The sequence below is a fragment of the Corvus moneduloides genome, chromosome 10, assembly GCF_009650955.1.
Source record: "Corvus moneduloides isolate bCorMon1 chromosome 10, bCorMon1.pri, whole genome shotgun sequence".
In the NCBI taxonomy this organism is placed as follows: domain Eukaryota; kingdom Metazoa; phylum Chordata; class Aves; order Passeriformes; family Corvidae; genus Corvus; species Corvus moneduloides.
Window position 1 is genome coordinate 3,800,002 of NC_045485.1, and position 16,458 is coordinate 3,816,459.

Sequence of the window (16,458 nt, forward strand, 5' to 3'; positions counted from 1 at the left end):
AATCCCAGCGGTGCTGTTACAGCCGCGGACAGACCATGAATGCTGGGGACAGCGGGTCCCAGACAATCCACCAGCTTCTCCCTGACTTAGAGTCACAGAATCACGGAATTGGCTGAATTGGAAAGGATCCACAAGGATCAAATCCAACCCCTGGCCCTGCACAGACCCCCCAACACCCCCACCCTGGGCATCCCTGGCAGCGCTGTCCAAACGCTCCTGGAGCTCTGGCAGCCTCGGGGCCGTGCCCATTCCCTGGGGAGCCTGGGCAGTGCCCAGCACCCTCTGGGGGAAGAACCTTTCCCTGCTCTCCAGCCTGAGTTGTCCTGGGGGAAAATCCCCCCGTGGTGGGTGAAGCTGCCGAGGTGATTTTGTGCTGCCCCTGGTGCCACTCGTTTTAAGGCACTTAAAGGCGTGTGCAGCCTGCTGAGCCCCTCTGGTCAAAGCAGGAGCCACGTCAGGAACCATCCCCCAGCACAGTCTCCAGCTGGACACCGCTCTGGGGGCCTGGTCAGCTCCACAGAGCACAAACACCTCAGTGCAGGGGTCACCCACCCCCACCCGTGACATGGGACCCACGTGTTCCCAGAGCCAAGCGACCAAGCAGATACCAACCAGAGGAGGAAAGGTGGGTTCCCGGGGAGGATGGAGCTGCTGGGATGAAGGGTGAGCAGGGACCACCAGCATGGGGCCAGCACCAGGCTGGACATCCCCCCTCTCCTTATGGGACACCTGGAGCCAGCTGATGCCCACGGCCACTGCTGGGTGCCAAACGCCCCCGGGTGCCAACGTGCTTTGAAGTCCCCAAATCGACACTTGAGCTCGCTGTGTATAAAGAAGATATAATACCCCATCTCCCTCATAAGGGCATGGGGAAATAAATTCATTAGTGTTTATAAGGAGCTAAGAAGCTCTGATTAGAGAGCCAGGGAAAGGGCCCACGAGGGAAATGAATAATTCGGCGTGCAGGAAGAGGGTGGTAAATAATGCATGGGCTGCCGTGGCACCGGGGGAGGAAAGGCTCGGGAGCAGCTCCGGGCGTGGCACGGGGCCGGGTAGGGAACCCCCGGCTGGGGTGGGGAATGCACCTACAGCCCTGCCTGCCAGCACCGATATCTTGGGGTTTTGGGGAGCTTTCCTCTTCCCATGTTCCTTCAGAGGGGCACCGGCATCTCCAGTGGGTCCACAAGCAGCAGGGACAGTCCCCAAAGCTGGGGTGGCAGCAGAGGCAGATTCCCACCCAGGGTAAAGCCAGCACCCCGGGGCACCTTACAGCAAAGCATTCCCACTGCTCCGGGGCCAGGTGGGTGTAAGAGGTGTTTCTGAGGGGCTGGTCCTGCAGGGAAGCATCCTGAATCCTCCTCGTGGCTGAGGGCAGGGGCAGAGGAGCCCAGCTCACAGCAGAGGAGCAGCTCAGATGTGTCTTTCACCCTGCCCAAATCCCAGAAGGTGGGATTTGCTCAGTCAGCAAAAGCTGGAAAAAGGGTGAGAGTGTGTATCTGGGAGCTTCCTGGAACGCTAGGATGGTTTGGGTTGGAAGGGACCTTAAAGCCCATCCAGTCCAACCTCCCACTGTCCCCGGTTGCTCCAAGCCCTGTCCAGCCTGGCCTTGGACACTGCCAGGGATCCAGGGGCAGCCACAGCTGCTCTGGGCACCCTGTGCCAGGGCCTCCCCACCCTCCCAGCCAGGAATTCCTTCCCAATATCCCACCTCTCCCTGTCCTCTGGCAGTGGGAAGCCATTCCCTGTGTCCTGTCCCTCCATCCTTTGTCCCCAGTCCCTCTCCAGCTCCCCTAGAGCCCCTTTAGGCCCTGGCAGGGGCTCTGAGCTCTCCCTGGATCCTTCCCCTCTCCAGCTGAACCCCCCCAGTTCTCCCAGCCTGGCTCCAGAGCTGAGGGGCTCCAGCCCTGGGAGCAGCTCCATGGCCTCCTCTGGACTCATTCCAACAGCTCCACATCCTTCTTATGCTGGAGGCTCCAGAGCTGGACACAGCACTGCAGGTGCTGAGCAGAGCAGAGGGGCAGAATGCCCTCCCTGGGTGCTGCTGGTGGCTTTGGGGCAGCGAAGGGGGCGGCTGTGCAGGTTTAATCAGGGTGGTACCTGAAATCCAGCTAGAAGCAACTGCCTGCAGTAAATCCTGCCCTGTCCCCATCACCCTGGAGCAGAGGGAGGATGTGGTGTCACTCAGGACGGGTATGTGGGGTGACCACATAAACAGGAACAAGCCCCTTGGCTGGCAACAGGAGGTGACTTTCTTGGGAGCATCCCCCAAAACCTGTCCAGAGGGCCCGGAGGAGATTTCGACACTGCAGCAGCCTCAGACCGGCTCCATCCGAGCCCTCCTGGCTCTCCAGCACTGCCAAGCCTGCCTGGCTTGTCCTCCAGGAAAATCCCAGCACTTTTAATAGGTGGTGAGGCATCTCCAACAACTCCAGCAGATGCTGCCAGTTAATGTGGGTTGGCACAGAACTTCATCATCGGCCCATATTGCTCCAATTACAGTTTAGCCTGTGGTGCTCTTGGGCTCATCTTTTATTTGTCTTCCACTGCCGAGTGTGGGAGGGAGGGGGTGTGGGAGAGGCCGGGGGATGCGTGTCTGAGCTCTCCCTCCTCCACTGCCACACCTCTGCACGGCCAATACATTCCCAGCCCCTCTCTTCCCGTGGGAAGGGCTGTCCTCGGGCCAGAGCTGTGCATCTGGAGTAAGAGCAAGTGTCTCCCACTGGACTCCACAGGTGAACTGCCCAGGGAAGCCCCTCCTTGCACCCCATGGAGCTGAGCACAGCCCTGGCTCCATTTTCTCCTTGCAGGGGGGTAAATAAGGATTTATTTATTTTATTAGCCAGAGCTAGGCTGGCATCACCCTGGTGTGCCAAGCACAGGGTGCACTGGGATTTCTGGGAGCTGCTGTGGGGTAATTGGAGCCAACACGCTGCTTCCATTTTTCAGACCTGAGAGGCATGAAGGAAAGATTTTTCATTCTGAGGGTTAGGCTCTGTTCTGGCTGTGACAGTCGCCTGTGTCTCTATTCAAAGCTCAGGGAAAGTTTCTTTGGATGCTGTGTGGCCTCGGAAATGACATCTCGCTCCAGCTGGGACACAGGTGGAGATGGTGACTGGTTATCCCCTGGGGAAAATAAAACCCAGCTTCCAGAGCCCACAGCTGTATAAACCTGTATCGGGAGTGAGGGGCAGTCAGGGACTGGCCGGCCATACCCGGGCTCTGCCGAGGGGCTTTGGGCTCCCCAGGGTCCTTCAGAGCCCCATGAACCATCACAGTGACAGCAGGGCTCCCCCAGACCCCGTTAAAAGGCTCTCCCAAGGCAAACCACTTCGGGAACATTAAGCACTGGGTGTAAATGTCCATGGGTTACTTAAGGGGAAAACCTCGGAGCGACCTGCCCCAAAGCCCAGAGGATTCAACAACCATGAACACTCATTTAAACCACACCAGAAGCCCACTAGATCAAGTGTCTACTCAATTAAGGACACACAAACAACTTCACTCTGCCCTCCATCAGCTGCTGCCTATTTGCCTCTTGCATAGCCGAAGATGGCAGAGACTCTCTGCTTTCATCACTCGGGATGGGCTCGGCAAAAAACACCCAGAACACCCAAACCAGCAGTTCTACCCCTGTGTAAAGAGGGAGGCAAATCTCACTGTGTATGTGAGTCTGGGGCAGTGGAGTCCTGCCCGCAGGGACCTGGAGCCATCCCCATCAGCACGTGGAACTCACCCACTCAAAAATCCCCGCAGTAAAAACATCCCAGCTATAATGGCCCTGGAGAAGCAGAAAGGACTTGGAAATCTCCTGACGGGAGCTGTGAGAACACCCCACATGAACACCACCTCTGGTGGGACAATTACAGGATGCCAGGGACCGCAGGGCTCTGCCAGCCCCACCTACAGCTGAAGCACCGCTTGCCTCCCTCCCCACGGCTCACCCCACAACCCCAGCGCATGGGAACCCCCACCCCCCCTCCAGAGCTCTCTCAGTAGCAGCTCCTCTTTCCGAACCCCAAGAATCTCGTTGGTGGCTGTGTATTTTCAGTTTACAAAACCTTTATCCCCCGTTTCAGCCCCCGCTGCCGGCCGGAGGATGTTCCCAGTGCCGGCAGGACCAGCTGCTCTCAGCATCACCTGGATCCGAGAATCACAGAATAGCCTGAGGCGGAAGGGACCCACGAGGACCATGGAGGCCAAGTCCTGCACAGGACCACCCCAGGAGCGCGTGTGGCAGAGCCGGACGGGCTGTGTCATTGATCCCAGCAGGACAAAGTGCCCAAGCGCAGCCAATGCACGAGGAAGAATCCATTTTCCAGCCATCATTTACAGTAAGCCTTAAGGAAAGCAGGCTCAAGAGGAGCATCAGCCTTTGCATGGACAGGCTCCAGCGGGACTGGGGACGCGCGGAGCCAGCAGGGACGGCGCTTTGATCCCAGCCAGCGCTTCCAGCGCGGCTTCCCTGAGCGATCGCACACGAGGGCTTTGAAACGCGCTCCGCACCAACACCCGTGCCAGGAAAACTCCTTCTCCCGGCTTTTCTGCTGCGAGCAAGCTGCGATAGGGATCGCCAAGAATAAAGTCACTTCATTTACAAACCGGGGAGCCAAATCTGATAGACATCAACATTCGAGGTAAGTCAAGGAGCGGTGGAGCGCTGCCAGTTCCCCAAATGAATATTCATGGCGAACACTCCCCCAGCTCCGCGCTGAAGAGAGGCCGGCAGCAGGAAGGCTGCCCCGGGGAAGGGGAAGGCGAGGGACCAGGCTTATTTCATCCTTTTTATTGAGTGCAATTTTCTCTTTAGTACAATATTCTCTGAAAGATACTGTTACAAACTGCGACAATTTCAACACAATCAACAAATTGGGGAAGAAGGGGAGGGGGAAGGGGAGAGGGGAGCAAAAAAAAAAAAAAATTCCAAGGGTTGAAATCTTTTACAGACATCTCACTGGTTATGTACAGGACAGGGTAGGGCTGGCCCGGGACACGCCGCGGCTCGGGGGGACCGGGGCGCTGCGGGACCTCCCGGAGCATCCTGCGGTGGGAGGAGGGGGAGCGGCCCCGGGGGCCCCTCTCCGGCGCTGCCGCCCCGCTGCAACTCGACGCCCCTGCAAGGCAAGAGGGAGAGGAGAGGGTGAGAATTGGCACGTCCAGAGCTCCGAGAGCCACGCGTCCTTCCCCGCCGAGCCCCAGCCCCGCAGCCCTGTCCTGCAGCCGGCGGGGGCCGCGCCCGGAGAAACCCAAAGGTTTCTTACAGCACATACAGCCTCTCAAAAAAACCCCAAAACCCAAAAGAAAACCAACCCACAAAAAGCAGGGATTAATTAATATGCTGTCAGAAAAGTGATGATTTCACTGAAAGCTCTCCATTTCTCCTCGGGGGAAAAGGAAGGAACGGAAGAGATGGAATTCTTTGTGAGGCTGAGTTGCTTTAGGGAGAGGAGGCTGGGAGGCGATTTTGGAGGCGGGAGGGTTTCCGTGTCCCCCAGGAGCCAAGATGCCCTTCCCCCCCTTCCCACTGCAAGATGAGCCCCCCCGGGGTAAAGCAGGAGCAAACCACCAGGCACCATCAAATCGCTTTTTCCAATGTAACAAAAAATCCCCATTTTCTCCACTGCCAGGGGGAAACCAGAAGGGCTGGGAACCAAAGGAGAAGCCCCAGGAGCACCTTCTCCACACCCTGCAACCAAGAAGTACCGCACAGCAGCAAAATCCCTTTATTTAGCCACTTTGGAGAGGCAAAGATGCTTTTAATATACAATTGCATCTTGGAAACATAAAGGCAGCACATTAAATAACAAAGCAATTGACTGCTGGGTCCCTTTGCTGGGCCACAAAAAGCCGGGGCTCACTGGCTAATTATTGCCGGGCATCCCTGTGCCTCTCCAAACATACCAATGCTTTCAGAAACCCACTCCAGCTGTGCCTGACATTTCACTCCTATTAAAATTCATCATACTCCTGAATGGAAATAATTTTTTTCTTTTGCAAACCCAGGTAGTAACGAAAGTTTTATTTAGTAATGTCGTGTTTGGTGGGAAAAGGGGTAGAGAAAAGGGAAGAGAAATTGAGATTATCTTTTAAAAAAAAGGGAACTTCAGGTGGGGGAAAAGACATTGCTGGGTATTTCTTGGGCACAGGGGGCCATTTTCGCTGCCGTGCTTGGAGGCTTGGTCTCACAGCTCTCGTTGATGGGACCAGAACAGCCAAACAGCTGGAAAAAAGCTGTGACAGAAACACAACCGATGAACGATGCTGAACTCGCTGCCTGAGCCGGGCGGGCCCGGGGGACGGGTGCAAATCGAGGTGGGGTGGCGGCGATTTGTATCAGCTCCGGATTCTGCCACATTAAAGCCGGACGCGAGCGATGGCTCCGGCCCCGGGCGCTGCTCCCGGCTCCGCCACCGCCTTCCCCCGCGGCATTCCCAGCTCTTCCAGCCGTCCTGCCCCAGCCCGCCCGGCAGCAGCACAGCGGGACAAGGCTTTGGGGGTTATTTTCCCTGGGGAACCCGCGCCCTCCCGGCGGTGGCTGCCGGCTCAGCCCTGCCACACGAGCGCAGCCCTTCCCTCCGTCAGGACAAAAGCGATCCGGGGACAGCTAAAGATGATTTGGGCCGACCCCAAAGGATGGATCTCAAGGGACGCGAGGGACAGGTCACGAACAGCTGGAGGAGGATGGGGGCGGGCAGCGCAGCTCATCCCCAGGTACGCAGCCACCGAGTCACCCCCTCATCCCTCATCCCTCATCCCTCCTCCTCCTCCTCCCGGACCGCCGGCGTGGGAACCCCTGCGAGGCGGGCGGAGGGCTTTGATCTCAGCCCCCGAGGGCTGGCGTGACACAAGCAGCGATCCAAAGGCCACGTTTGTGATGAGAAGGCGTCCCACGAGGGAAGGAGTTACCGAGCAGCGCGCCTGGGATGCGGGCACCGTGTCAGCCCCGGGGCGCTCTCCTTTTCCACACTCACGGGAATGGGCAGAACTGCAAATACCCAAAATAATCGGATGGGTGGCACTGCAAACGCAGCTGCCGTGCCCGTGTGATGCCATGGAAAAAGGGAGCAGCTGGCGGGAACGGGGAAGGATGGAGGCGGCCCTGGGAGTGACCCAAAGCCATCCCTGCATCCTGCAATCCCTGTATCCCTGAGCACAGGCCCATTTCCAAACCCTCTGCAAAGGGAGTCACACCTCACCCCCTTTTCCCTGGGGCCTCCCAGAGCCACATCCCCACCCAGGCACCATCAGGATCATGACATGGCACTGCCACCCAGGCACTGACCCCAGCCTGAGTCCCTGACCACAGCAGCCTCTGGCTGGCTCCCAAATATTTAGGCTGGGGAATCTGAAGAGTTCACCCAAAACGTGGTGGGGAAAAATAAGTAAACCAGCCACTCTGTTCCACATCTGCCTGTCCATGGAAGCCCCCACGAGGGTGCCATGTGAGGCTCACCTGGCTCCTCAGACAACACTTGGCATGGGCTGCACCTCCCGCTGTCAGTCCTGCTTGGCACTAATTAGCATTGATAATTGCACTGATGGTGACCATAATTTTCCTGCCCTCTCTCCCTGCCTTCACACAAAGGTTCAATCACCTAATGAGGCCCCTGAGGATAATCAGAGAGGAGCAGGTTCCCCCACCACGATGGCAGCTCGTGCACAACGTGAGGGGATGAGAGAGCGGAGGAGGGAAAGGCACGGCCCAGCTGCTGGATGGGGAAAGCTGCCGAGCCTTGTTTACTTGGGAACACAGAGAAAAGTTCACTCCAATTAATTTTTTTAAGTGGATGGGCGTTAATCCCCCTACACTTATCTAGAATTAACACAGCCTTAAGGAGATTTTTGCCTAATCCACTCCCACATCTGCCCCAAAAGGGTGCTGTCTGTGTTCGGGGAAGGAGCAGAGTTCATCTAATCCACTTAAAATTCACTAGGCTGGTTTGTTCAGATTAACCTCCTCCAGCACTTCCCTCCAGAGACAGGCCAGCAGACCTCAACACCATCCTGCCTCTGCCACTGGCGCGGCCACCCCCTCCGCGGTTGTGTCCCCTGCAGTGCAGCTGTCCATGTGTTGGCATCCACAGGGACCCCGAGATGTCCCCAGAGCAGCCACCACAGCAGAGCAACGAGCAGGGTGGGACAGCCAGGCTGTTTAACATCCAATGGCCAGAGGAAGGAGAGCTGAAGCAGCAGCGATGCTCGGACGCAGATGGGGGAAGGGGGCAGCTATGCCCAGGCTGGAGAGGTACTCACAGTACTGGTCCGTGGAGGACAGCCAGACAAAAGGGACAGCCCTGGGTCACCATCCAGAGTGCCAGCAGCTCTGACAACCCCAAAAGGTGCAGGTGAAGGGCACCATGGTCACCAAGACGGGTGCACTCCCCTCCCCAGCACCGATCTGCTGCTCTGACGGGAACCCAGACACCACTTTTACTGCCATGGATGTTCATGGTTCCCACCTCACATCTCTTCCTGCCAGGCAAAGCAGAGCAGGGAGGCCCTCTCCTGATTGGAGCAGCTCCTCTTCCCATGTCAAACCCCCCGGTGAGGGACATGAGCCAGCAGATCTCCCCTGAGACACAGAGCCAAACCCTGAGGACATCAAAAATGGGAGAGCACAACCCAGCAGCAGCTCTCACTCCTCCCAGACAGGCTTTGGAGGAGATTGAGCTCAGCTGGGACAGGCAGAGCCATTCCCCCGTGGCAGGAGGGTTGATGATCCAAGATGATCCCAAAGGACCCCTCCAACACACCAAAAATATCAAAAATATACGCCAAAACAGGAGCAGCAAAGAAATCACTGATGGGGTGAAACAACTCGCCACAGGAGTCCCGTCAGTGTGGACTTGGCTTCTCCTCCGTCATCACTCGAGAAGTTTCTGGCGCTTCCAAAATCCTGAGGAGACTCACTGGGAATGATCCAAGTATTGGATCACTATCCACCCTGGCGGGATCCTTCATGGAAGAGGCATCACAGCAGACGATGACTGGAATGTGAAATCCCCTGCAGCCCCTCCCGCAGCGGGGAGATTGGGGCAGCAGGGACGAGCAGCACTGGCTGAGTGCTGGAGCTGGATGTGACTCCCTGGCCCCCACCCTTTCCCAGCAGTACAAGGAGGACGGGTGGCCTTGGAGCGACAGAACACTTCTGGGTCTGTAAATCCATTCCTCACCTCAGAAGCTGATTGATCCTTTTTTTTTTTTAACTCAAATTCAATGTTTAAGAGTAACGATTTCCAAGTGAACACAGAGTGGCTCAGATATATCGGCAGTTTTTATGGATCAGAGGCAAAAGCCTTAATTCAGACCTTAACGAAGGGAAACGTGTCTGTCCCCACCGCAGAACAACAGCAAGGGCTGATGGCAGGGCAGAAAAACCTGTCCTAGGCAATGCCCAATGATTTCTCCCAGACCATGGGCCAGCTGGGATGTTCCCACAGAGATGTCCTTGGGATGCAGGCAAACTTACTGACGAGATTCTGCAACCCAACCGCAAGCCAACCCTTCCCTCTCTCTGAATCAAAGCAGAGAGCAGCAGAGATCCCATGGGACTCAGGCTGGCACAAGGGGCGCAGGGGGAAGGACAGCCGTGGTTTCTCCTTGGCAAAGGAGCATTAGAGGCACCAAAAGCTGGCAGGCTCAGAAGTAATGGTTTGAGATCACTCTTATTTAAAAACCGGCTGCCTGCTGTTTTCATCGCAAGCCCTGCTTTGACTTGCAGCAACATTTAAAATTAAATATACATAAGTGCTTTCAAAGAACTGTTAATTTGAAGGTCATTAAATGGCATAAAATACATTCCTTTTTTTTTTTTTCTGGAAAGAGGCACATAATTATGCCATTAATACACGCTCTTCTTCCATGTTCAAGCCTCGGATGTGCGAGGGGCTTGGGTTCACCTTCCTCGGCAGAGGCACCCCATCTCCTTCTAATTACTGCCATTGAGAAACCTGCTGCTCCTCCATCACACCCAGGGATGGGGCTGTGGAAAAAGCATGGAAAAGGCCCAGAGAAGAACGATGCAGCTGAATTGCAAATGGGGATTTTTGGGGGATGAGGGAAGTAACAGCCACTTGGCAACACCCAGTCCAGTTGTGAGGATCTCGCCCACTGATTCTCACACAAGACCTAGGGCCAAGCTCAAAGCAGGGGTTTGGTAGCCAAAAGTTCCTTTTTTGATTTAATGCTCTATGCAAAAAGGACAAAGCCAGCCCAGACACACACAAAAAGAAAACTCTAAAAAAGACACAAAAGGGCTGAGGTTTTTACAGTTGCCATAGAAATGGAGAGAGGGAGCTGACGACTGCAGAGTGCAGAGTGAAAGGCCAGGATCAGGGGCGAGGGCGAGGTGGGCTCACCCGGGCGAGCAGCCACATCCATGTCTGGATATTCATGTGGGATGCAGCCAAAGGAGCAAGGCACCGTGACTGAGCTTCACCCATGAGCAGTGGCGAGGGTCAGGATCCAACCCAGTGGGGTTCACCAGCAATGGGCATCTCCCAGTGATGCCATGAAGATTTTTGCCTTTTCTTTTATACCCGTTATACCTTTTTACAACTTCTGTATTCTCAGTGCTTTTTCCCTCCATTCTTGGACTTGTTTGTCAAGCTGAGAGACTCAACATTTTAGAAGCTTTGTAGTTAGGGATCAGTGTGCCCCAGAGCCCAAGGTCCTCTCCAGAACACATTCTGTAAACCAAGATAGAACCATCCAGGGGAAGGCTCCTTGGGGAGGGGGGCTCACTCAAGCCTCTCATTGGGGAATCTTTGATAGATCTGCTAATTAGTAACACCTATAATGTTATACCCAATCTTTTTGGGGTGGGCATTTTGCGGGGTGCATTCGACCTGGACGTGTGCACCTAAGGATTCTTAAAATAAATACCAAGGTAAAATCCCTTTTTCCCTTCTAACCGTGCATGACTCTTGATTTTAAGACCAGAAAAAGGCATCACCCACCCTTCCACATGGCACAGGAACCCACCAGGACCCTGTGTGATGGACGGAGCCCAGCCCAGAGGGAAGGCCAGTGCAGTTGGTCCTCTTTGATCCAACACTCCTTTTTCTTCCCTTTAAACCAAAACTCTGCAGGGAGAAAACAGTTTCTGAGCCATCCCTTCTCCTCTGGGATCAAAGAAAGGAAGTCCAACACCAACCAGTGTGGATCCAAAGACGTGAAATCGCAGTGTTCATCTTTAGACCAAGGAAGAGGCTCCCGCTGGAGCAGGAGCAACAGGGCAGCATCAGAGAGGCACCACCCAAGTCAAGGTGAGAGCCTCTTCCTTGGCATCTGATGAAGGAAAAGGAGGAGCAGGTCAAACACAACGCTGCTGCCATGGCCAGGCAGGGACAGCACTGTCACTTCCACACAGAAAGGCTTCACAGTTTGGAAAACTGATTTTACTCGGAGGAAAGGCCTCTAAAGAAACAAAATGGTCTGTCAGAAGTCATCTGAAATTTTTATGCTGGTTTTTTTCAATAAAAAACAAAACCCAAACATGGCTGGTTTGGACTTGCCCCGTTGTTTTCCACTAACAGATTGATGGTGAAATCTTCTGGTTTGGATGAAATGACTTTTATTGAAAGGCAAGAGAACAGGTGGCCCCTGGTGACCCTCCCTCAAGTATCACCTTGACAGCAACTCCCTCGGCCCATGATGCCTCTTTGCTGCAGGGGTTTGGTTGAGCCCACCTGCAATCTCTTTGCTCAGCCCTGAGCACCACCAATCTGCTGCTGGACTCTTGCATGATCCTGGAGGGGACACGTCCAGGTCCCAGCACGAGGCCAAGATGTGAGGACAGCTGGTTAGGAGTGGAGGGATATGGGAATCATCTGCTCTGACACAGCTCAGGAGACAAATGTTGGACAGCTGGGAAAGAGCAACAGAAGGGAAAGGCCACCAGCCCTGGCAATGCCCAGGGGCACTGCTGGTGGCCCAGAGCCAAGGAGCATCATTAGCCAAGATGGTCTTGGCATCTCTGACAGCACCTGAGCACCCAGACAGCCTGTTTGATCCCTCAGGGGCACCTGGTCTGCTGGGTGGGATGGGCAGGTCTGAATGTTTCACATTTCACATTCACGATGAAATGGCCTCAAGGTGCACCAGGGGAGGTTCAAGTTGGACACCAGGAAGAATTTCTTCACTGAAGGAGTGGTTAAACATTGGAATGGGTTGCCCAGGGAGGTGGTGGAATCCCAATCCTTGGAGGTGTTCAAGGAGCGCTGGGCATGGCACTCGGTTCTCTGGACTGGCTGACATGGTGGGGATCAGTCACAGGTTGGACTCGATGATCTCAGAGATCCATTCTCACCCTATGACCGTGGTTCTGCACTGAAGGGTTTACATTAAAGCAGGGTTGCTGTGGTGTGGCAGGGCAGGGACAGCACCGAGCAGGCAGCAGCAGCTGCTTCACAGGTGCTCGCGGGGCCGGCGACAGCGGCAGGGGAGCCGTGAAGGCGCACTATTGATATTTAGCCTCTGTGGCTGTCACTCGTTCCTTTAAACACCTTTAGCTTCCTTCTCATAAAAGAGAAATCATAAAAAAACCCCACAAAGGACCCTTCAGCAGCGGCGAATACCAATGTGGCGGGGCAGCGCATTAGCATGCGCGGCGCCCGCTCCATCTGCATGTTGTGTTCCGTGTGACAACATCCCGGAATATAGATTTGGGCCGCCGGCATCCCGAGAGGTATTAGCAATCGTCTATCAGACAGGATGAGGAGCAGTCCCTGCTGTTGTAAACAAGGGGTGTTTTTCTCTGCCTCTTTCTCTGGGGGGAGTTCAGTGAATTGAAACAAGCTCATTCCTGCATCTTGTTACTTCCCCTTCTTCTTCGGCAGAGCACGGGTCATCTGCCTTGGGCAATGCAAGAAAAAGAACTGGAGGTGGAAAGTGCACCCCAAAGGGTCCTTCACCTGCTGCTGGTGATGGACCATGAGCACGACCCAATGAACGTGTTCCTCACAAACCACCACGAACTGAGCACGTGCTCCTCACGGGATACACGGGGGTCCCCCCAGCCACAGAGCACCCTGACAGCCCCAACACAGGAGGGACAGTGCTCCCACCCAGGACATGTGGACAGGTGCTGGCAGCAGGCAGAGCACAGGCTTGTCCCCTTGTGCTCAGGGGCAGCAAGCAAATCTGGTGAGGCATCTCCAGGCATAGATGGGAATACGATGGGGCAGATGGACGTGGAGCAATCCCATGGTGTAGCTGGATGTGGGCAGCCCCATGGCAAGGACAGACATGGGGAAAACCCAGAGCCCAGGTGGGCGTGAGCCATCCTCAAGGCAGTGATGGACACAGGGCATCACTGCAGCACAGACAGACGTGGGCTGAGAAGTAAAGCAGCCCCTGTAACACAGCCAGATATGGGGCATCCCTGTGGCTCAGGAACACCCCCAGGACATGGATGGATGCAGGACACCCCCATGGCGCTAGCAGACGTGGAGCATTGCCACGGTGGGGATGGAAGAGCGAGGAGGATGGAAGGTGAATGAGAGGGTCTCCATGTACGCGTGAGCCACCGCGCCACCAAATCGCAGCTGGCACCTGCAGCCCCCGAGGCACAGCCACGGCCAGCCCGTGCCAGCGCTCCCCCACCACGCGGGTGCCAGCACAGTGATGGATCACTGCAACTCGCACACAGCCCTCTAAGTAAAAGCCTTATTAAGAGTTCATTCGTTTTATACACTCCCGGCGCGATCCGCGGGGGGAAGTCAGATGGCCCAGCCTTACAATATTCTGGGTAAACACTGACACGTGTCGGGCAATTTTAACCAGATCAATTTGCCTAGGAGACCAATGGAGGAACCAAAAAAAAAAAAAATAAAGATCAAATTAAATACGGGGAAACATCCGCTGGGAGAGGCTATAAAGAAGAGCAGAAAAATACAGAGCAGGATGGACGGATGGACAGAGACACACAAAACACTCGGACCTACCTCTGAAGCCATGAAACCTAAGTCCATAAATCAATATCAAAATCCTTAGGTCCACAAGATGGGGGAAAAAGTCCTCCATAGCCATCTTCCAGACATCACCGAGGCCCTGGAGGCCTGAGCAGTCCATTTCCCAGAGCATCTCTCCTCCTCCAGCAGCCACCAACCCCGTCACAGCCACGCGGCGGCTCCTCCGGTCCCGTCCCATCCCCGCGGCGCCGGCCGGCCCTTGGCATCCTCCTCCCCACGTGCAGGATGCCGAGCACTTCCTTCACCGCCGGGTGCTTCCCGGCTGCCTCCCGCCCCTGGGGGCTGTGGGCACAACCCCTGTTCCCCCCGGGCTGGGGACCGGCCGGCTGCTGGCCGCAGGCTCAGCGCTGGTCTTCGGTCACGGACAAGCAGTGAGTCCACGGAAGGTTGACAACATACACAGGCGCACGAGCGCGCACACACACATGGGAACACCTCTTTCCATTTTCCAGGATGGAGAGTTTGTTTTTTTTTTTAATCCTCTTTTTTACCTTTTTGCAAAAAAAATGCAAGCAAAAGAGAAAAAAAAAACCAAAACCCAAGGTTTTCTATTGAAGGTACATCTCTTCTTCAATATGAAGACATTAACTGGATTGAGTCGGATCCCCCATGCAGTGGTCAGCGAAGTCCTTTGGTAGTTGCCGGAGCGGCACCTGGGTGGGATGGCAGGGAGCTGCAGAGACATCTGAGGACACTTCCTCCCAGTCCGTGAGCAGAGAGGGGAGCGGGGTGAGCTGGGAGGGCCAGGGCAGGGAGGGAGGGCAAAAGAAGAAAAAGGAAGGTGGTTTCTCCGGACAGGATGCTCCATCTCATGCCTCTCCCTTCCCCAACAGCCCCTTCCTCCTTCTCAGTTTCGACCACTGCTCACTGGTGGCAGGATTGGAGTCTGGTCTCTAGGGTTTGGGTTTGCTTCCCCAACGCACATTGGTTTGTCTTCATCGTTTTTTATGATTTTTTTTTGTTTTGCTTTGCTTTTTAAATATATGATTTGTACATATTTATATGTATTTATACGCTGTTCCCCATGACATTGGTAAGTGTGCTTCTGTTGGTGAGGAACGGAAGTCACCAGTCAGAGGTGAGTCCCAGGAACGTCCTGTGGCTGCGGTCGCAGTCCCCAGGCAGCGGCAGCTCCTGTCCCAGCACTGCCCCGCCTCAGTTCCTCCCCTCCCACCTCTGCCCTCCGCTGCGCGCCCTCCCCGGCCCCTCCCCGTGGGACAAGGGACGTCATGCCATCGAGGTCGGAGACTGGCTCATCTGTACTCGCATGGACTGGACGCTGTTCAGGATCTTCTTCTGGTGCCCAGCCAAAGTCACCCCTATTCTCAGGAGGTCTCTGGAAGACAGACAGACAGACAGAGGAAGGTCAATGGGCAGTTGAATTTCCTCCACAGAATCACGGAATAGGCTGAGTTGGAAAGGATCCACGAGGATCAGAGTCCAGCCCCAGGCCCTGCACAGACACCCCAACAACCCCACCCTGGGCATCCCTGGCAGCGCTGTCCAAATGCTCCTGGAGCTCTGGCAGCCTCGGGGCCGTGCCCATTCCCTGGGGAGCCTGGGCAGTGCCCAGCACCCTCTGGGGGAAGAACCTTTCCTGATATCCAGCCTGAACATCCCACGAGGTGTCCTGGGGGACACCGCTCTGTTCAGGTGGTGAACCTGTTTTGCTGTTGCTAAGGGAGGTGAGGGATGTAAGCTCAGCTGGAACATCCACAGAGCCCAAACACGGCCCTGCGAGCATCACTGGGTCTGAAAGCAGGGAGACACCCACACGTTGACCCCCAGCTGGTGACTGTGGCCTCCTCCAGACTCTGGGTGACCAGTGTGAGGGAGGCTCACACCTGTCCTTTGCCCTGAACTGACCTCCCCACCTCCCCAACTGGGCAGCACCCCGCTTTCAGGCGGCCCTGGCACGGCCAACTCACTCGGACGTCATCTGGGCCACCAGCTGCAGGGAGGTGAAGCCAGCGGTCAGGAAGCTGTCCCGGTACTGGCTCATCTTCACAGCACTCAGCCAGTCGTCTACTGAGGTAAAGGCAGTGAAGTCGGGGATGGAGCGGTCGAGGAGGGGCTGAGAAGGCCTGAAACAGGACACACTGCTGGGGACGAGCCCAGCCAGCATAGGGACACACTGCCCAGCCCACCCCTGGCACCCCTGTGCTCCCCCCAGCACACACCCATGGGAGGCCATGAGGAAGGCGTGTCCCATGGGAATACCGCTGTGCCAAGCAGTGCTCTGCAAGCCCGCACGTTGGATTCCAGCTGCGGGAGCCACCGGGATGAGGCGTGGGCAGAGCAGCCACCGCACCCAAATGGTCACACGCCACAAAGAATCAATAGCAAAGAATTATTGCTGTTGCTTGGCTGAAAACTGCATGTTCTTTGTCTGACTGTCAGGCAGAGCAAATACAGAACCCCCCCCCGCCCCCGCCTAAGGATTTATGGATTCTCGAGCCGCTCGGGGAGCCTTTCCCCACGGCGTGGG

At 55.8% G+C, this 16,458-nt stretch overlaps 1 protein-coding gene and 1 long non-coding RNA gene across 2 annotated transcripts in view; one reads left to right on the forward strand and one right to left on the reverse strand.

Moving 5' to 3' along the window:
• Window positions 1–4,218: 4,218 nt before the first annotated feature.
• On the forward strand, window positions 4,219–5,969 carry LOC116448744. The gene is made up of 2 exons (XR_004242098.1): window positions 4,219–4,634; window positions 5,625–5,969. It is a non-coding gene; the product is annotated as an uncharacterized LOC116448744 (long non-coding RNA).
• Window positions 4,769–16,458, reverse strand: part of EPHB1 (EPH receptor B1) — an 80,562-nt gene continuing 68,872 nt past the window's right edge. Inside the window, exons 15-17 of the mRNA XM_032119624.1 lie at window positions 15,899–16,054; window positions 13,944–15,306; window positions 4,769–5,111 (exon numbers count right to left, since the gene is read on the reverse strand). Coding sequence (XP_031975515.1) covers window positions 15,198–15,306; window positions 15,899–16,054 — 265 coding nt within the window. The 3' untranslated portion in view covers window positions 4,769–5,111; window positions 13,944–15,197. The remainder of the gene's footprint in view (window positions 5,112–13,943; window positions 15,307–15,898; window positions 16,055–16,458) is intronic.